The sequence below is a fragment of the Corvus kubaryi genome, unplaced genomic scaffold, assembly GCF_017639235.1.
Source record: "Corvus kubaryi isolate FWS band 111438036 unplaced genomic scaffold, C.kubaryi_AGA036_p1.0 split2-37374, whole genome shotgun sequence".
NCBI classification, from domain to species: domain Eukaryota; kingdom Metazoa; phylum Chordata; class Aves; order Passeriformes; family Corvidae; genus Corvus; species Corvus kubaryi.
The window spans coordinates 2,550,776-2,570,728 of NW_024582082.1; the positions used below are offsets into that span (position 1 = coordinate 2,550,776).

Below are 19,953 nucleotides of genomic sequence, written 5' to 3' on the forward strand. Positions count from 1 at the left end.
TGGGGGCCAATGTCCAGCCATTCTTCCATCCTCTGGCTCCTGCAGAGAGCCAGGGACGGACATTTCCCAGCCATGAGCAGGGAAGGGTTGATTCGGTGCAGGAGGACGTGGCAGGCGGCAGGACCAGGAGGCCGTGGGGCACCCTGCGCCTGGTGTTCACCAGGAAACCACAGCTGGGGGTCAGCAGGGGTGAGTGACATTTCCGTAGCTGAAATGCAATCACCGGTATTGCCTGGTGGTGTGCGTGTCACCGCCGCTGGCACAGTGCCCCTGCTCACACCAGTGGGGCTGTTGTGCCAGGCGACCCCCTTCTCCACAGCCGGGCAGGGGCAGGGTGATGCTGCGGGGGACATTGGGCGCCGCTGCACCGCGGGCACCCGGCGGACGCCTGGCACGGCACCGGGGGTGGGATGTGGCCCTGGCCATGGCAGGCGGGGACTCGGGGGCGGTGACGTCTCGCCGTCAGGAAACAGCTGCACGCCAAGGACGAGCGCTCGGCCATAAGAGCACCCCGAGCGCGGCGGCGGCGGCGGCTCCTGCGAGCGCACCCAGAGGCTCCGCGCTGCGGTCAGTGCGCGCTGCGGGGCTGCGGGAGACGGGCGGGGGCCGGGCACTTCTTTCCGCAATGGCCTGGGGGGAGGAAAGTTGTGGAAAGCCCTGGCTGGGGGGTGAGCTGTGCAAGCGGAGGCTCTCTCCAAGGGGTGGCTGCGGGGGGAATCCCTGGGGTTTTTTCTTTTTAGGAAAAATCTTTCCCTTTTGACAAGTCCCCGGTGGGTGCTTTCTGAGGTGGGCGCTGGCGGGGCTGCGGGCCCCGCTGGGTGTGTCCCGGCCGGGATGCGCCTTAGTCCGTGCTTCGGTGCGGCTGCGGAAACACCCATCCCTCCTTCCAGCTGGGATCCAAGCTGAGGATCCCCCCTGGTTTGGTGCCCGCCCGGTTTGCACAGGTAAACGCAACCCACAGCAGCCCAGAGGCTCGGAGCTCTTGAAGGCCCGGGAGGCTTTTTGGCAGTGGGGTGGGGCAGGGCACTTTGGGGACGTCCCTAGCTCCACCAGGAGGATGGGTGCCGCTATTTGTTTAACCCGGGGAAGCTCCCTTTGCTTCAGGACAACGTGTGGCGGGGCACTGGGTGCTGTGGCCTCCGTGCTGGGGGAGCCCCGCAAGGCAGTCGGGCTCCTGGGGTGCAGCCCCTGAGCTCAGACCTGGGGGGAGGCTTTGGAGAGGCTGGAGGGGTGCACTGCTGGCGAAACAGAGGCTTCCACAAAGGCTGTGCACATCATTTAGGATTTCTCATGGGACCCCCATAAGCCACATTTCTCCAGTGTGGGATGGGGGGCAGGTGTAGCCCCACGCTGGGGCACTGCTGCCCGTGGATGTGGTGTGTTTGTCTGGGGATTTTCCCGGGGCTGCTCCCCCGGCCTCTGCAGAGCTGGCAGCAGCAAGGGGGGACAGGGATGGGGCACTACAAGGACAAGTCGGGGACTGGGTGTGGTTGGCGATTCTCCACCACTGCCGAGATGAGTTGGATGGTCTCAGCCCTGCTGCCACATGCATGGAGTGAGGGAGAAGGGCTGTGCCCTGCTTGGATTTCCCCACTCCCAGGAGGGTGCACAGCTTCGGGTACGGGCTCCCAAGTGGCATTAACAGGCTGCATGTGCCGGGGGTGGGATCCCTTGGCACCCACCCAATGCCCGGCTGCAGTGCGGCCCCACTGCGTGTGGGGCGTGTGGGGGCTGTCCCACAGCCAGGAGCCATGTGAAGGGGGGGAGGCTCACAGCCTCCCCAGCTGAAGAGGGAAAGGGAGGTGAAGGCAGCTCTGCTTTTCTGCAGAACTTTCTCCCCTCAACCAGAGTGCCTGCGGGTGCTAAAAGCTTCCTGTACCCAAGCAGGGGGACCCAGCTGCACTGATGGCTGCAGGGCTGGGTCTCCCCTTGCCCGGGTGCTCCTGCAGGGATGTGCAGCCAAGCCAGGGAAGTTCACGTGATTTCTCCTGCTCGCTCCATGGCATGAAACCGAACTCCCCTGGGGTCAGAAATCCCCCAGGGTGGCCCTGCTCGGCTTTGAATTTTTCTGCAACGTGTCTCAGAGGGAGGGTGAACAAGCCAGGCGGGGCTGGGCCTCATGGCTGGCCTCAGCTGACGCTCAGCGGTTCATTCATGGCTGGGCTCCATTTTCCAGCTGTTTTTCTCCCTCTACCAGCTCCTCAGAGCAAATGGCGCTGTTGGGGGACTTCCTCTGAGAGGGTGGGGAGAGCCCACACCGCAATGGGTTGCAGTTATAAATGGTGCTGGTGTTAGAAAACAACCTGCGAGTTACCCTGGAAACCCAGCTGTGTTTGCTGGTCTCCAAGGATGTGTGGGGCTGATGGTGGCCTTGATCGCTGTACAGAAACTCAGATAAAAGCTGCTGGGATCCTGTGGGGGCTGCCCAGTGCCATGTGACAAGGGAATGTCCCCAGCAGCTGCTAAAGCTGGGATGGCCCCAGGGTTTGGGGGCTGCAGGGGAGAAGAAGGCACATTGCAGGGTGCAGCGAGAAGGCCCAGCCCTGCGGAGGATGCTCGGCCCGTTTCCACATATTCAGCACATTTTTCCCTGTGGTTTCTCTTGGTACTGGCAGGAAGCTGTTCAGGGCCCATCTGCACTGCCCCTGGCCTGTGGGGTGCCCTCAGTGCCAGATACCAAAGGCTCGGTGTCTACAGGGTGACCAGCAAAGCCCCTCTCCCCAGTCCATCCTGCAGCACCTGGATTTCCCTCCCATGGGCACCACACCCACACCCCAGGAGGGAGCAAACCTTCCCTTAACTAACACAACCTACAGAGAGGGGCTTTGGTTCATGTTGACCTCTCTGTTCCCTTCCACAGCTCCTCCTTGCCCTCGCTCCAGTGGTTTCCAGCTTGGGAAGCCATGGCACCCAAAGGAAAGGTAAGGGTGACCTCCACACGGCAGGGATGGGTCCTGGGGTGCCGCAGGGCAGACCCCAGAGCTGGGGCAGTATCTCCAGCAGCAGCAAGGATGGTGGTGACGTGCATGGACACCATGCTGCCCAGAGCCTGTTTACATTCCTGCCTCTCCAGCTAGTGCTGTCTGGATGTGGTGCAGATGGGGGAAGTGCTGGGCTGGGGAGCAGGGACAGCAAGGAGCAAAAATCCTTTGGGACCACAGTGGGATGGGGAAGAGAAGCAGGGCCGTGGGAAGGGGAGGAGAAGAGATGTTGCACTGGGGATTTGGACTTTTGATGGAGAAAAATCCCGCCTGAGCATGCTGCAAGGCGTGCAGCCCTGTTTGGGTCTCTCCCCTCTCCCAAGCCTGGATTACTTCCCACTCCAAACTGGGGCTGGTGCAATGTGGCAGCTGGGTGAGCAGGTGCTCCCCTGCAGCCAGGAAAACGTCTCAGTGTGGGTGGAAAACCCTGCCTCGGTGGGCAGCTGTGGCTGGCTCAGCACAGCCTGCCTGCTGGCAGGGGTGGAGTCCCAGCCCAGAGCCTCCCTTCTCCACTGCCGGGGCCGGGCTCTGCTTTCCATTCCCTGGAGAAATCAAGCAATTATTTCCTCCAGCCTTTTTACCCAAAGCTTCCTGCCCAGCTGAGGCAGTGGTTGCTCTAGGTGGGGAAACTGAGGCACAGTGCAGGCGAACATTTCCCTGTGGTGGTCCCGGACCCCAAGCAGCCACAGAGTGGGAGAGAGTGAAGCCACGCTGGGAATTTTGCTTCCACCCTCCTGGCCCCAGCGTGGCTTATTTTTAGCCGGGAGGTCCTGGACAGGCCGGGGTGACTCAGAGGCTGGAGGAGGGGCGTCAGGAGGCCCCTGGCAGCTGAAACAGGATGGAGAGTGGGATGGGGTATGAGGAGTATGCAGTGGGCAGGATGCTGTTTCCATCCTAACTGATGTTCCCGCACTTCCCTGGGGCTCATTCCCACAGAGAATGCAGGGAGTGTGGGGTGATACACAGCTCTGAGCTCCTGCCTCAGTTTCCCTTGCCCCAGCAAGGCAGGCAGCTCATGCTTCAATGGCCCAGCAGGCAGAAACACAGCCCTGCTCCTCCTCTCCATTTAACCACGGCCAACATCTTGACTCCCCAATACCCTCCAGCCACCCTTGTTCACTCCTGCTGCCTCCAGGCACCTCCTTTGCCTTGCAATTTATTTCCATCTCTGCAAGGCATGTGTGTGGCAGCAGCTTGTGCCAAGCCAGGAGGGTCTGGGAGCTGCCGGGAAGTGGGGCTAAATCCAGCTCTCCCAATGCATCACCTGCAATACGATCTGTCCCGTGCCCGCCTGGTTCCCTGGAAGGGCAGCATCTCCTCGTGGTCCCTGCCACATGGGACACCAATGCCAGCAGCTCCTCCCAAGAGGGCGTGTGGGATGTGCCCAGTTTCTCTCTGGAAAATAAGAGGAGAGAGGGTGGTTTGTTTCTGAAGGTGCTGGGTGGGATGTGCAGCAGAGCTGTTGTGCTGAGGCACTGGATGGGACCCAGGGGAGCGGTGGGTGTGGAGCTGCCCTGAGTCCATCTCCTTGGGCACATTCCTGGAGGCACTTCCTGGGTCAGGGACATTGATGCCCATCTTCTCCGAGGATATGCTGGCTTTAGATGTCCATGCTGGCAGCAGGCCTGGGCCTCTGCACAGCTCCTGAGGATCTTAAAGAAGCCGTGCAGCAGATCCTGAGTAGATGAGCCCAGGGAGGTGCACACACCCGGCTGGCACATGGTACAAGCAGAGCCAAGGGAGGATTCTCAGTTTCCCAGGCTGCTGACGCAGCTGACAGCCCCAGCTCAGCTCCCAGCCCTCCTGTTTCCCAGCAAGACCACTAAGGAAATGCTGCTGCTCAGTTCTTCCCACTCTGTGCCTCTGGTGGGGACGTATCCCAGTTCCTTATGGGGGACCAGGATGGTTTCACATCTGCTTCCACCCAGGGTGGTGCTGATCTCATTTAGAGTCTGGTTCCAGGCTCCCCTGGGGTGAATTCCCCTGGGCAAAACTGGCCTGGGGAGGGGGATCTTGGTCCCTCCTTTTTCCTGAGGTCTCTGGAGGTGTCATTCCTGGCTCCCTGTTGTGCAGCCTGGAAGGGGCAGAAGAGCAGATAGAAGTGGATCATGCCAACCCCCAGGATTTCTCAGGCTCTCAGGAAAGTCCTTCCCAATATCCAGGGTCTCTGCTCCAACCCTTGGATCAGCCTGGGCCCCATGGGAGTGCATGCTGGGGCAGGACAAACTGTTGGAAGCTGTGGTGCTTCTCAGTGTTTTCCACTTAGCAGCCCATGATGACTCTGTGTCTGTAAATTTGTCTTCTTGCTTGGAGGCCATGCTGAGCGAGCCTGGGCATCCTCAGCATCCGGAGTGGTTCCTTGCTTGCAACAGGCACTGGAAAATTAATTCCCTCTGTAGGAAGGGAGAGCAAACAGGAAAGGAAACAACTGCAGAGGAGAACAACTGTTTATGTTTGAGGCTGAGCTTTGCCTTGGCCAGCCTTAGCCAAAACGGATCTCACCTCAATCCTGCTCAGCTTCAACTTCTTCCCCCAAGCCACTGGGGCTGCTCCTTCCCCTTGTACCTTCTCCCCTCCTTTCCTGTAGGTCTACAGGGGCTCAGTGAAGGATTTCCAGGGCTTTGATGCCAACCAGGATGCAGAGGCCTTGTACAATGCCATGAAGGGATTTGGTAAGGATGCTCCTCCAGACGGGCCCTTGATGTGCCCTGTTCCTTCGGTTAACCCTTGCATGCCTGGGTGTCCTGCATCCCTTCCCCTCTCAGATGACTCACTGCTTTAGCAGTGTGCTAAAGCTCTCTTGGTTTGCTTTCCTCCCTGGACCCAGCTTGGCTCTGCCTGTCCTCCCAGCCCCAACTGCAAAGCAGCTTTGGGCACAGCAGGGTGGCTGTGGTGAGCCCAGCCACGGGCTATCCATGACTCCTGGCTGTCCCCACAGGCAGTGACAAGGAGGCCATCCTTGACCTCATCACATCCAGAAGCAACAAGCAGCGGGTGGAGATCTGCCAAGCCTACAAGTCCCTCTATGGGAAGGTAAAGCCAGGAACACTCCCTGGTCCGTGCCCCCACTGCAGACACAAGTGGCCGTGGCTGCCACCACCCAGCAGGGACCCACTGCTCCCTGGACCCACTCAGAGGTGCTGTGGAGCAAAGGGTCCCCCAGCCCCTTTCTCCCCCTCCACCAGGACCTCATTGCAGACCTGAAGTACGAGCTGACAGGGAAGTTTGAGCGGCTGATCGTGAGCCTGATGCGGCCCCCAGCCTATAGTGATGCCAAAGAGATCAAAGATGCCATCTCGGTAAGGGGTGGGCACCCCCCAGGGTCCTCTGAGGACACCCCAGCCAGCTCCACTGCTCATGGGGCTGTGTCTCTGCCCACAGGGTGTCGGCACGGATGAGAAGTGCCTCATCGAGATCCTCGCCTCCCGCACCAACCAGGAGATCCATGACCTGGTGGCTGCCTACAAAGACGGTGAGGGCTGGGGAAGGGCAGGGGCTGCCCTGTGCCCTCTTGAGCCATGAGAAGGGCAGAGGTGAAGGGATCCAGCTCTCCAAGCCTGACCTCTTCCCTTCCTTTTTCCACCAGCCTATGAGAGAGACCTGGAAGCTGACATTGTTGGAGACACGTCAGGCCACTTCAAGAAGATGCTCGTTGTTTTGCTTCAGGTATGTCCATCTGTCCAGCATCTGTAGGTGATGGGTGCCTGTGCCCTACAGGGCTGAGCTTGTCTCTCTCCCACAGGGTGCCAGGGAAGAGGATAATGTCGTGAGCGAGGACCTGGTGGAGCAGGATGCAAAGGTGAGGCTTGGCAGGTCACTGTGACAGGTGGTATCTGGGCAGGGATGGGGCTGGTGGCACTGGGACAATCTGGATTTAGGACTGCAAAAGGTGGGTGGGTGCCAAGGGCAGCACCTTGAGTCAGGCTGTGCCACTTTCGCCATCCCACAAGGACCTGCTGGAAGCTGGAGAGCTGAAATGGGGCACGGACGAGGCCCAGTTCATCTACATCCTTGGCCGGAGGAGCAGGCAGCATCTCCGCCTGGGTGAGCATCACCTGCGAGTTCAGGGTGGGCTTGAAGGTATCTTGGCAGCTTCTCCAGGCATCTCCTTGCTCTCATCCCACAGTTTTTGATGAATATCTGAAGATTGCTGGGAAGCCAATTGAGAGGAGCATCCGGGGAGAGCTCTCTGGTGACTTTGAGAAGCTGATGTTGGCCGTGGGTAAGCCAGCCCTGCACGGGGATCCTGCAAAAACACTCCACTGCTCCTTGGGGGCACTGGGGGCACTGGTGAAGCTGGGTGCTGGCATCCCTCACACCTCAATCTCCCTGCAGTGAAATGCATCAGAAGCACAGCAGAGTATTTTGCTGAAAGGCTCTACAAGGCCATGAAGGTGAGTGAATTTCCCCTTCTCCACAGGGCCCCCCCAGCACTGCAGGGAGCTGGCCAGAGGAGGGGTCCCTTTGCCACGGGGTGCTACTGGAGAGCAGGGTGACACAGGTCCATGAAGGCAGGACTTACGTGACCTGGGGTCTCTGCCCTTCCCTGCAAAGGAGTTATTCCTTCAGACCCAGGGCTGGGTAGAAATCAGATAGAGGGTCCCACATGTGGTGGGCTGAGCAGGGTTGCTTGGCCATCCCAGGCTTGATGTGGGGGTTGCTGCATTGCAGGGTCTGGGCACGAGAGACAACACGCTGATCCGCATCATGGTGTCCCGCAGCGAGATCGACATGCTGGACATCCGGGAGGTGTTCAGGACCAAGTATGACAAATCTCTCTACAACATGATAAAGGTGAGTGCTGCGGGTCCCTGCTCACCCTCCAGGAGCTGCTGGTACTGCTTCCCTCATGATGCCAGCGCCCCTGGGAGGGCTGTGCTGGGTGTCCATCTCTGAGGACAAGGTTCAGGAAGAACCCTCTCCGTGAGCCCATCCCGTGGCACTACCTTGACTCTACCTACTGCATGGTTCTCTGTCTCCATCTGCCTTTCCAGGAGGACACCTCTGGGGAGTACAAGAAGGCTCTGCTGAAGCTGTGTGGAGGGGATGATGAGTAAGACCACCTGCCACCCCCCTGTGTCCCTCTTCATCCCCTTGGTGCTGGGTACAACCTCTGGGTCAGAGCCCGGTGCAGCACCTGGACCAGCAGCACCCACAGTGACAGTGGTTCAGTACAGGGGGCCCTGTGGCCCCTCTGCATGGCCAGCCATGATGTCATGGTCCCTTCTTGGCACATGGGAGCCCTGCAGGGCAGGGCCAAACCCCTGGAGGGAGGATGCTCTGGTAGGGGAGGCTGGGATTCACCACACATTTTCTCCCATTCCCACCCATCCAGCCCCACAGCAAACACCTGGCTCCTGCCCCTGTGCCCAGTGGATCATGGAGGGGCAAGATGGGGTGAGGGGGACTGTTGGCAGGTGCAGGGCCCCCATGGCTCACTGTCCCCTGTCCTTGCCCTCCCGTTGCAGTGCTGCAGGTGAGTTCTTCCCCGAGGCGGCGCAGGTGGCCTATCGGATGTGGGAGCTTAGTGCGGTCAAAGTAGAGGTCAGCACCCCTAGCCCCCTGTACCCCCTCTGTGCTGCCTGCCAGCTTGGGACCCCTGGCTGCTCCTCTCTGCCACGGGGCACGGCCAGCCCCACGCCTCTGCTCTGCCTCTCACTGCCCGGCTTCTCTCGATGCCATTCTCTGGTTTTGGGGTACGAGGTTGGCAGGACGAAACCCTGGCAGGGCTGGCCGCCCCCTGTGGGCTCCACTAACCCCTCCTCTCTCTGAGGCCTTCCTCCCTTGGGGCAGTGGGTCCTGCATGTCTGTGCAATGCATCACGTGCAGCCCTGGCTCCAGTGCCCGCCAAAGAACTCCTGCTCCCTGGGGTAGCCCAGAGCTGGCCGGGGCATGGCGGCACTATGGAGAGCGGCACCCTGCATGCAGCTGGAGCTCCCAAAAAAGGGTGCTTTGGGATGTGCAGAAAAGATACCCTGAGAAAAGATACCCTGCAGAAAAGAACACTGTGAGGATGGAGATGTAAGGACACTGGAGGGTAGAACTGCAGGGCTGGAGTGGGCACCCTTTCAGCGACTCCTGTCTCTGAGTGACGCGGTCAGCCCAGGCTGAGATGTCCCAGTGCTAGGGCAGGCAGGTGTAACACTGGCCAGGACACCGAGACTCCAGGGACTGTCTGTTGCCGTCTTCTTCCTGCTCTCTGCTGGTCTGGCTATGGTTTGCCCCTTAAAGGAAGGGGTGACAGTGGCGAGGAGATCCTCACTGATCCCCAGGTGCTTGCACTAACACAGAACCTGCTTTGGCCTCAGCTTGCTGGGTGGCACCTTCCTTCCTTCTCTCCATCCCTCCTTCTCTCCATCTCTCCTTCTCTCTCTCCCTCCCTCTCTCACTCCCTCCCTCCATCCCTCCATCCCTTCATCCCTTCATCCATTCCTCCCTCCCTCCCATCTTGGGGATGAACCTAAACCCGTCTGCATCCACAGCTGCGAGGAACTGTGCAGCCTGCAGGAGACTTCAATGATGATGGGGACGCACAGGTGCTGAGGAAGGCAATGAAGGGCCTGGGTAAGTGGGGACCATGAGTTTAGGCCCTTCCTGCTTCTCCTCAACAGCTCCTGGGGCAGAAAATTCTCCATGGCCCCCACAGGGCTCCATGGAAACCCCAGGAGGAATAAAGAGCTGAAGCTGTGGGAGCTCTCCCTTCCCCACCAGTTTGTGGGGGTGGCAATGTGCCCATGATCAGGGGTGACATGGTGACACAGTGTGGCTCTGCTGTCATTGCAGGAACGGACGAGGGGGCCATCATTGAGGTGGTGACCAAGAGGAGCAACGCCCAGAGGCAACAGATCCTGAAGGCTTACAAGGCTCATTATGGCAGGGTACTGCAGCCTTCATCCTACCCTGCTTCCTCCTTCTGCTCCCTCCCACATGGAGATCAGCCCCTCACTGAAAGGAATCCTGCCCAGGCAGCAGTGGGCAGCTGGGGCACACCCACATGCCCTGCCCCAAGAGAAAGAGTTGTCACAGCAGCCTCCCACTCTGGTGCCCCACCAGCCTGAGCGAGGGTGTCTCTTCCCCTTGGCTTGCCCCATCCTCAGTTCCACACAGAGGACTCCAGAGCCAGGATCTCCCCAAAGCCACTCGAATATGGGACTTTAAACTGCCCCAAGGGTTTTCACAGATGTCTCCAACCCCCCTGCTCTCTTCCCCTTTTTTCTCTCTCACGTTGCCTCCACTGCAGAAGCAGCTGGGGACTGAACCCTCAAACGCTTTTGCAGGACCTGATGGCTGACCTGAAATCCGAGCTGTCGGGCAGCTTGGCCAAGCTGATCCTTGGGCTGATGCTGACGCCGGCGCAGTACGATGCCAAGCAGCTGAGGAAGGCCGTGGAGGTAATTGCCACACTGCTGGTATCAGTGCCAGCATGGGAGGAAAAAGTGGTTTTCGCTGTGGCTGTACCCACACTGCTGGTGTCCTGGGGCTGTGAGCACCCCCAGCTTCACATGCCCCAGGGTCTCCTACAGAGAAGAAAAGATCAGAAAGCATCAGGACAAAGACCTGGTTTGCACTCAAGACTTGCTGGGAGCCCTATTTGGCCTCTTTGCAGCCCAGCATGCTCAGCCAGCTGGTAGCCACAGGAGAGCCAGGGTAGGGGCAAACCAGTGACATGCACTGCTGTCCACCAGTCACACCAGTTGGGACCCCACTAGCAGCATACTTGGACACTTTCATGTTGGTTCCTACCAGCCCTTGGGGCTGTTTGCTGGATGTAAACTTTTGCCACATGGTTGACCTGGACCCCTCCTTGCCTGGCAGTGTGGGGCAGTGCCACCATGTCCCCATCTGGTGTTGGCACCTGCAGCACCCACCATGCCACTCTCTTCCAGGGGGCCGGCACAGATGAGAGCGTCCTCATCGAAATCATGGCCACGCGGAACAACCGGGAGATCAGGGCTATCAATGAGGCTTATCAGGAAGGTATGGCACAGGACAGACAGGGGGAGGACCCAGGTCCTGGGCACAGATCACACTGCACAAGGCCCTGCCAGAGCCCAGGCAAAGTTTTGTCTCTGGGCTGGGTCCATGGCTTGGTGCTGTGAAGGTCTATTAGTCCCTCCAGCAGAGCGCTGGTCCTGGCCTCTCTCCATCTCTGACCTGCCCCAGCTCTGCCATCAACGTCTCCTTCCCTGAGAGCTCTTTCACAATGATCCTATTTCCTCCAGAGTACCTGGAGCAAGAGGCTGTGCTCATGCTCAGGGCATTAGAGCTGCTGGGCTGATCCCCTCTTCCCTTGGCCTGAACACAGCAGATGGAGGCATCTGCTTCAGCCATGCTTCCCGTGGGGATCAGGGGCACAACAGGCACTGGTAGGTGGGAAGCTGAGCTGCAGGGCTCAGCCATCTCTTCTCCACAGCGTACCACAAGAGCCTGGAAGATGACCTGAGCTCTGACACATCGGGGCATTTCAAGAGGATTCTCGTCTCCCTGGCTCTGGTAAGGGCAGCTCTCACTGGGGATTGTCCTCTCCCTGCCACAGGCAGTGCTGGGGGTCTAGAAGGTCGGTGGCTGGAGAAGACAGAGCATCACTGCCTGGCTGGGCAGTGCTGCTGGACTCTGCCACCCCCTCACTTGGGGCTCTCCCAGGAGATGTCCCCTCTCCAGCTCCATGATTTTTGTTTCCAACCACAGGGCAACCGTGACGAAGGACCAGAGAACCTCACACAGGCACACGAAGATGCTAAGGTAAGACCCGTATTGGCAGTGCTCTTATGGGCTTTGCATTAAAAAAAAAAAGAGGATGTTGCATGCCCTGGTCTGGAATTGACATTCTCAGGGAAGCAAATGCTGCTGGGCCAGGTAAACTGCAGGAGGAGATGCCAGGTGAAATGATACCCTTGGAGGTAAAGCTCCCATGCCTGATTGCTGATGCCCTTGGCTCTGCTGCTCCGTGCATGGGGACAGCAGTCCCAGGGAGTTCCCAACCAGTAGGCTGCAGCTTTTCTTGTGCAGAGCTGCCACTCTGGGGTTCAGTAACACACACTGATGCTGAAATTTGGCTCTTGAGCTTCAGACACAGCTTTGGGCTGGTCTGCAGGAGCCATCCACCTTTGTGTGTTGTGCATGGGGCAACCCCTGACACACTGGGGTGCTCCAAACCTCTCCTGAGACACAACTGGAGGGGGATGGCTGAGCAGCCAGAAGCAGTGCAGGGGGTGTGGGGGCCCATTCTCTGGCTCAGCTCCTGGTCCCAGGAGACCTGTGACCCAGGGGTTGTGCTCCCTGACCTCCTGCTCCTCCAGGCCACGTCTTTTCTGTAAGGGGCTGGGGAGATCTGTGCAGGGTCAAACCCGAGCTCTCGCTTCCTGTCGTGTGCCGGCACTGGATGTTCCAACGCAAGGGAGAGCACCACAGCATTCCCAGCAGGGCTGCCGCCAGCAGAGGGAGTGGATGCTGCGCTGCCTGTGTCCCTGTCCGTGCACTGCCTGCTCCCTCCCACACTCTCTGCCTGTACCTCTGCCCATGCCCTGCCTGCTCCCTGCCACACTCTCTGCCTGTGCCTCTGCCCATGCCCTGCCTGCACCCCTGCTGCATGTGCTGCTGCTCACCTCACCCTGCTGCACAGAGAGAGCCAGGGATGACAAGCACAGGGACAAGCCAGCCAAGTGGCACCTGACCTGGCACCATGCTGTGTTTTGTCAGCAAAGCTGCCCTTCCCCTCATCCCACTGCGCCTGGCAGAGGTGGGCAGGCTGGCGGGAGGCAGCCTAGAGCCAGGCAAGGATGCTCCCTGAGGAGCAACAGACTGTCACCCAAGCTCCAGGGCTGGGGGAACTCACTTTGTTTGGCCAAAGGCCACCATCCCAACGCACTGGTGTAGAGGCCAAACTGGAGGAGGACACAGGTCCTGCTCATGGGGAAGCAGGGGAACTAGGGACAGGTAATTTTAAGGGATTTTGCTAGACTTCCCTTGCTTTGTCAGGGAAGGATAAAGGTTGAGCAGCACCTTCTGACCCTGTTGTCTTCCTGTCTCTCTCTCTCTCCACCAGGTTGTTGCTGAGACCCTGGTGAGTGCCTGCCCTTTCGCTCCTCACCCTTCTGCATGTTTGAGGGGATGCTGAGGTCCTGGGGTGCAGGGCTGGCGCTGGGAATAAGCCAGGCCCCATAAGCCAGGCTCTTCAGAGCACATGGGCTGTGCTCACTTGCTTGGGACTCTGGTGTCCTTGCTTCAGGATGGGGACAAGGGGACAGATGGAACCTGCAATGAGGGCACTTGCCTGCAGTGTGGGGCAGGAGAGGGAGAAAGCCACCTGCCCTGCCCTTGGGGACCAAGCCTGCCTGCTGCCTGCATGCAGGACCCGTGTTCCAGGCAGTGTGGGACTTGGGGCTGGCTTCTCAAAAGTGGGAATTGGGGAAGGGGTGACTTTCTCGTGCAATAGCCTAATGGGTGAGAAGAGCACAGCCTCCCACTGACCCCCGCAGAGGAATAGCAGCCATTTCACCCGTGGGCAGCACTGCTGTGGCCCAGGGTGGCTTCTGTGTCTGGCAGCTCTGAATTTCCTCTTCAGGTTGTGTTGGTCACCCCTGAAACATCCTCCACACAGGACAAAAAAAAGAGTCTTAACCATGAGCATTGCAGAGCTTTTTCCATAAAAACTGGAAAACATCTTTTCTTAGAGATAGTGTGTGAGTGTGCAGCTTCACATCTGTGCAGAGGAAATGCCTTTCTTAGGGGGAAAAAATCCCCAGCTATTTTCCTGCTCATAAAAGGCCACCCTCTTTGCAAAACAGTTTTAAGTCAAGACTGGCTGTCCCAGGAAGGGCTGTTTGACATCTGTGTCCCTCTCTGCTATGTCCATGTCTCTGCCTCTCTCTTCACTCTTTGTTCTCTCCCAGAAACTTGCTGATGTCTCCAGCAACGACTCTAGTGACTCCCTGGAGACCCGATTCCTCAGCATCCTCTGCACCCGCAGCTACCCCCACCTCCGCAGAGGTAGGATCACATTTCTCCATCAGCTACAACACAAGTGCTTGGATTTGGGCTGGATGGGAGATGGGGATCCCCCCAAGGCTGAGGTTGAGCCCTCTCTCCCCAGCTGTGGTGGGGATGAGGCAGTAGGAAGAGATGGTATGGCCTGGCATTTGAGGTGGCTTGTTGAAGTCACCAAAGCCCGGTCCAGAAGTCTTTACAGCTGAGGCTCGAGTCTCCTGGGTGCCCAGGGCAGTGACCCTTTCCTCTCCCCCATCCCCAGTGTTCCAGGAGTTCATCAAAATGACCAACCACGACGTGGAGCACGCCATCAAGAAGCGGATGTCGGGAGATGTAAGGGACGCCTTCGTGGCCATCGGTCAGTGCTCCCAGCAGGGCAGGCAGCCCCTTTAGCTGTCACTGCCAAGGCAGCGTGGCAGCAGATTGCTGCTGCCATTGGGCCATGGAGACTCCCAGTGGGGCGTGGGGTTGGGGCACTTACAGAGTCCCTAGAGAGGGCCAGGCCTGCACCCTTGTACGAAGGAGGGCTTGTGGCTGATGCAGTGGTGCCACAGCTCCTTGCTGGGTGCCATGAGCCCACTTCCCCTCCCCTCTGTGTGTTGCAGTCCGGAGTGTGAAGAACAAGCCGGCTTTCTTCGCTGACAAGCTCTACAAGTCCATGAAGGTGCGGACAGACCGTCCTGGGGCTGGGTTATGGGAGAGGGCTGTGCTGGGATTCTTTGGGACTCTCTGCTTTAACCCCCTGACAGGGATGGGTTTTGTCCTCTGGCTGTCCCTGAGGGAGTAGGGAGGGCTGAGCTCAAACCAATAGCTAGGGTTAGCAGATGTGTCTGGCTGGACAGCAAGTCCGGTATATGTCCAAGGAGAGATCATAGGATATTTTGGGTTGGAAGGGACCTTTAAAGGTCATCTAGTCCAATTCCTTGCAATAAGCAGTGAGGGACATCTTCAAGACTGCTTAAGGCCCGATCCAATCTGGCCATGAATGTTTCCAGAGAGGGGGGATCCACCACCCTTCTGGACAAATTGTGCCAGTTTCACCACCCTCATTGTAAAAACTTTCTTCCTTATAACTAGTCTGAATCTTCTCTCTTTTAATTTAAAACCATCACCCCTTGTCCTATCACTAGAGATCCTGCTAAAAAGTTTTTCCCCATCTTTCTAAAGCCCCTTTTACGTATTAAAAAGATCTCTCCGGAGCCATCTCTTCCTCAGGCTAAATAACCCCAGTTCCCTCAGTCTTTCCTCACAGGAGAAGTGTTCCAGCTCTCTGATCATTTTTGTGGCCTTCCTGTGAGCCTGGTCACCAGCTTGGACTGTGCTGGAGATGCCAGGTGCATGTGAGCCCCAGTCCCTGCAGGGCTTTTTATTCAAGCTCCCCCTTGCAGGGTGCTGGCACAGATGAGAGGACCCTTACCCGGATCGTGATTTCTCGGAGCGAGATTGACCTGTTCAACATCCGGGGCGAGTTCATAGACCTGTTCGACAAATCTCTGCACCACATGATTGAGGTGAGGGGACAGGGACATCCCTTCCAGGCTCATCACCTTGTCTGGCTGAGTCCTGGCCCTGAGGGGACCTGAGCCATGAGCAGCTCAAGAGCTGAGCAGCACCTGGGGAGGGGGAACCTGCCCCCAGCAGCCCCAGTGTTGGCTGGTCTGGCTGTAGAGAGGATGTGCTGGCATCTTCCACTGCTGCAGGATACCTGCAGGGGGTCCAGGACGTGGAGCTGTGCCTTCCCTGTGCCCAGCACCTTGAACTGGACTTCCCCAGGACTGGTTCTCTGACATGGCTCTCCCTCTTGCAGAAGGACACCTCTGGCGACTACCGCAAGGCTCTGCTGGCCCTGTGTGGTGGGGAGGACTAGGTGGCAGCTGGGGCCCTTCATGTCTGAGCCAGCACATAGCCACTGCCTTGATGTCACCGCAGCTTCGGGGGCTTCAGGGGACGCTCAGTCCCCTCCAGAGAACAACTCACTTTGCGCTGAAAAGCAGCACCACATTGCAAGCGGGGGAGTCTCGGGGCGGGGAGCAGAGGGGTCTGGGTAGGGAGATTGTCTGTCTTGAAGCAAAATAATTCATACCCAAACATGCCACTAAACCCAAGGAATTTACCCAGATGGAAAAGACAATTTAAAATCTGATAAATAAAACCTCACTGTTGCTGACCCTGGGGCAAGAGCAGTTGATTTATTGGGGCAGATTTGGGTGGGACGGAGGAGCCTTGGTGTCTCCTTGCTCCCATAGGCAAACTCGGGCAAGAGCCCTGCCCCAGCTCCAGGGAGGGCCCTGAAGACACCACAAAACCTCTCTGAGCAACGCTTCTGCTGAGAAAGGGGCTGAAAACGCATGTGGGGCTGGCAGCAGTGCAGGGACTTCACCAAGAGCTTCACTTCATGCCTCTGAAAATCCCCGGCAGGGTTCATGCTGGTGTGTGGATGATGCTTTCATAAACCAGAGATACAAATCAGACCTGATGGCATCCATCCGTCCTTGCACGCGGTTTCCTGTGCTTTCAAGCTGCTGAAGAAGCAGTCGAAAGGCACATGCCATAGAGGCTACACCCCCAAACACTCAGGAGAAAAGAACTGGAATTTCCAAAAGCGGGAAATTCCAGCACTTTCAATTGTTTCCAAGTCAGAACAAAAAGTGGTGAATACCCAAGTCTTCCTCAGAACAGCTGGGTAAGGAAAGCTTCACCTTCAAAATATCAAAGCAGCATTAGGAATAATAACACAATATTATTACAACACTTCAAAACCAGCTGAGGTCAAGAAGCAGCAACATGTACAGACAAACCAGGGAAGCTGAAACAACTCAGCTGGGTGTTATCCCACTAAAAATTCCCTTGATGCCTTCCTGTAAAACATCCCCTTGTAAGAAAATAACCTTTCTTGGGGGGAAAACAGTCTGGCTGAAGCTTTTTCACTCTCCCCATAATCCCCACAGAGGTTTGGGTTTCTCTGTCTTGCCCCTCTGTGTAAGTAGGATTGGGCATCCCTGTCCAAATAGCATCTGGCAGGCTGAACACACCCCACGCCTGCAGCAGCCTACGGGTCACCTCCTTGCCCAGGAACCTGCTGCAAAGACTGAGCAGCAGCAGAAGTTGTTTTGAAGGGAGGATGCAACCCTAATCTTCATCTGCCCATCTCTTCCTGTGGCTCCACACCACAGCTCTGAGCTCTGCAGCAGAGGCTTCTGGAGATGAGGGATTCCACAGAGCCTGAGGGGAGCAGAGCTGGCCACCCCCCTGCAGCTGGGAACAGGGCTCAGCGACCTGGCTGCAGTGCCCAAGGAAGTTTTGAGGCTTGTGTGGTAGCCCATCACCCCTGGGAGAGCCAGATTTGGGGCAGTGGAGCCCTGTTCCTCCAGAGCAGGGGGAAACCCTGCTTGGCGTTAGCACAGGGCCACAACACGTGAGCCATCATCTGCTTCCTTCTTGTTGCCAAAACAGACACTTGAGGGGTTTGTACAGGGGGGTGTTCCCTGGGGACAGGTGTAAACACTCCAGTGCCTTTTCTGGCTGTACCACAATTGCTATAAGCCAATGGCCAGGGATTTCACCACCCACAGCCTGGATGTCTTGGAGTGGCACAGGACCACAAGTCAGCCCTTCACAGCCAGTCCCCAGCCTGGCTCACGGTGATGCCACCAGCAGGAGGACTGGCTGACCAGAGCATGCTGGTCCCAAGGCCAGGAATTTTCCTGGCGCCTGCTGCAGGCTGCTCCTACAATGCAGACAAGATAGCAGTCACACAATGTCTGGGGACAGGAAGGGAGAGTGAGATGAGGTTTCCTCCTTGCAGCAACTCTCTCTCCTGGAAAAGTCCTCCAGCCAAAAAGCCTGTCTTGCCCCAGTGCCATAGTAATCCATCTCCTGCAGCGGCTGCTGCTACAGCTGGAAAAGAAAACAGCCAGTGGTATTTTAATTGCTGCAAACACTCGAGCACAGTCAGCACCCTATTTGAGCACAGGGTATTTCAGCACCTGCCCCATGCTGGGGTTGCATCTGCCCTACAAAGAACCACAAACTGCCCTGAGCTCAGCAGAGCTACCCATCCTAAGGCAATGCCAGGAGGGTGATAGGATCTTGGGAAGCACTAGCATAGCCTCTGGGACTCACTCAAAAAGCAGCTTCATCCCTGTCCCTGTAGCATCCTGGTCTCCAGAGAAAATACACTTCATAGCACCACTGTCCAGGAGCACCTCTGCTCCATCCACTGGCTCCAACCTGCCCAGTCCGAGAGCAGTTGGTGACAAATCTCATTCCTAACCTCTGTGATCAACAAGGAGGTGAGCATTTCAAGGAAGGCTAGGAAAGGAAGGGAGAAGAATTAGCAAGGCTGTGAGCAGGGTAAGGGCTGGAGGCAGGTCCACGCTGGCCATCCACGCTTTAGCTTTCAGGGCTGCTGCAGGGAAGAGTCTGGGATTTATACTTTGCACATTGACCAGCAATGTTGGGGGTAAGGGTTCACTTCCAGGCAAAGCCAAGGCCAGATTTCACAGGTTGCAACATTCAGAAAATCCCACGAGCCCATATTTGCTGCGCAGAGGGCTGGACCTCTGCTCTGAGTCAGCCACTGCAGATCCTCTTTGCTGCCAGCCCCTGGAGAGGAGGAGCCACAGAGGCAGATGGGATGTTGGCCTTAATCTCTGACACAATGTGAGCCACTTCCATCCCACCTGCTGTCCTCCCCTTCCCCCGAGGGGAGAGACCCAGCCTTCAGTCTTGGGAGGTGGCAGAGGTTTCTTCTTCAGCTCTTCCTCTTCCCAAGCCAAAGGAGGAAGCAGGAGCCTTGCCCCTCATATCCATGTGCCCTCACTGCCCAGCCTGTTCCCCACAGTGAACTGGGGCTGGGGAAACAGCTGAGCTCTCCAGGACTGTTCCCACATCTCTGGAGCAGTTCTACAGGACATGATGACTGCTGCTGAGCCCTCTTCTCAGCCTTTGCAACTGGATGAGACACAGCCTGGGGAGAGAGGAAGAGAGGAAAATCCCCTCTGTGCGTATTGCTGGTTTTGTACATTGAGACTCCAAATGATTCAAAGCTTAAGGCATGCAAGGAAATCCTCTGAGCAATCCCAGACCCGGTTCCCACAGTTTTTGGCATATCTACTACGGGACTGCAACAGGTCCCACCACAACCCATCCCCTGCTGACTGTGGAGGAGGGAGAGGATGGCAGGAGGTGGTGATCTCCTGTGAAGTGGGTGACACTGAGTCCAGCCAGCCTCACATGCCAGAGGCAGAGGAAGAAGGGAGCCCTCATTCAGCAAGAGGGTCAACCCAGCAAAGTGAGTGCAGCCCAGCATCCCTCGAAAGCCAGGGTGTGTGAAGGCAGGGTACCGCAGAGGCTTGGTGGAGCAGGATTGCTCCCCAATACCTCTCTTCTCTCCCATCTTGAGCCCTTCCACGCTCCCTTCTGCCCTCCCAGCAGCCAACTATCCCAGACTCCCTCCCCTGCCTCTCCCTTGCCCTCCATTCCAGAGCCCTCCCATCCTGCCAGGTTAATTTGAGTTTCTGATTTGCATACGCAGCAAATCACAATGTTCTGGAAATCCCCTCCTGCAGACAGAGCTTCCTCCCCACTCTCACAGCGTCACTGTCGGCCTTCTGCTTCCTTTTGCTGCCGGAGCACTGGGACACATCCAACCAGCACAGCACAAACAGCAGGTCCCAGCTGCTGATGCCAAGAGGGATCCATTGGCAGCCCCCTGCAGGGCTCAGCCCATGAGTCTCCCTGGAATGCTGTGCCAAACCAGCTGCATCCGCTGCCTGCTCTGCTCCCACCTTGCTCCAGGGCCAGCTCCAGGCACAGCCACAGCCAACCATCAGGGTTCAAGTGAGCTCCGTTTGCCCAGCAGCACAGAGGGCAGGGGGATATTTTGGGCAATGTGAGCTGTTGGGCCAGTTCCACTTTGGATTCACACCACTGGGACCACCCTGCTCACTCTGGAGTGGGATCGACTTGAAGGAAGCCAGACCTG

At 57.7% G+C, this 19,953-nt stretch overlaps 1 protein-coding gene across 2 annotated transcripts; it reads left to right on the forward strand.

Annotated features, from left to right (window-relative positions):
* The first annotated feature begins 458 nt into the window (after positions 1 to 458).
* On the forward strand, positions 459 to 16,134 carry LOC121658147 (annexin A6). 2 transcript variants are annotated; one of them, XM_042014680.1, is made up of 26 exons: positions 459 to 567; positions 2,861 to 2,921; positions 5,569 to 5,653; positions 5,920 to 6,014; positions 6,167 to 6,280; positions 6,363 to 6,453; positions 6,568 to 6,647; positions 6,724 to 6,780; positions 6,932 to 7,025; positions 7,108 to 7,203; positions 7,317 to 7,375; positions 7,653 to 7,775; positions 7,976 to 8,034; positions 8,450 to 8,525; positions 9,464 to 9,545; positions 9,765 to 9,859; positions 10,259 to 10,372; positions 10,868 to 10,958; positions 11,395 to 11,474; positions 11,670 to 11,723; positions 13,027 to 13,044; positions 13,874 to 13,970; positions 14,230 to 14,325; positions 14,573 to 14,631; positions 15,356 to 15,478; positions 15,775 to 16,134. In XM_042014680.1, the coding sequence occupies exons 2-26, from the start codon at positions 2,904 to 2,906 to the stop codon at positions 15,832 to 15,834; spliced, it is 2,016 nt and encodes a 671-aa protein (XP_041870614.1). In that variant the 5' UTR covers positions 459 to 567; positions 2,861 to 2,903; the 3' UTR covers positions 15,835 to 16,134. The 2 variants fall into 2 exon arrangements, with proteins under 2 accessions (XP_041870614.1, XP_041870615.1); XM_042014681.1 differs by lacking the exon at positions 13,027 to 13,044.
* The last annotated feature ends 3,819 nt before the right edge of the window (positions 16,135 to 19,953 follow it).

Bases quoted from the DNA above. Each gene is read 5' to 3' on its own strand.
- LOC121658147 (XM_042014680.1), top strand. The intron at 6,281-6,362 runs GTAAGGGGTGGG...CTCTGCCCACAG, and splicing joins AGATCAAAGATGCCATCTCG to GGTGTCGGCACGGATGAGAA. The intron at 9,546-9,764 runs GTAAGTGGGGAC...CTGTCATTGCAG, and splicing joins GAAGGCAATGAAGGGCCTGG to GAACGGACGAGGGGGCCATC.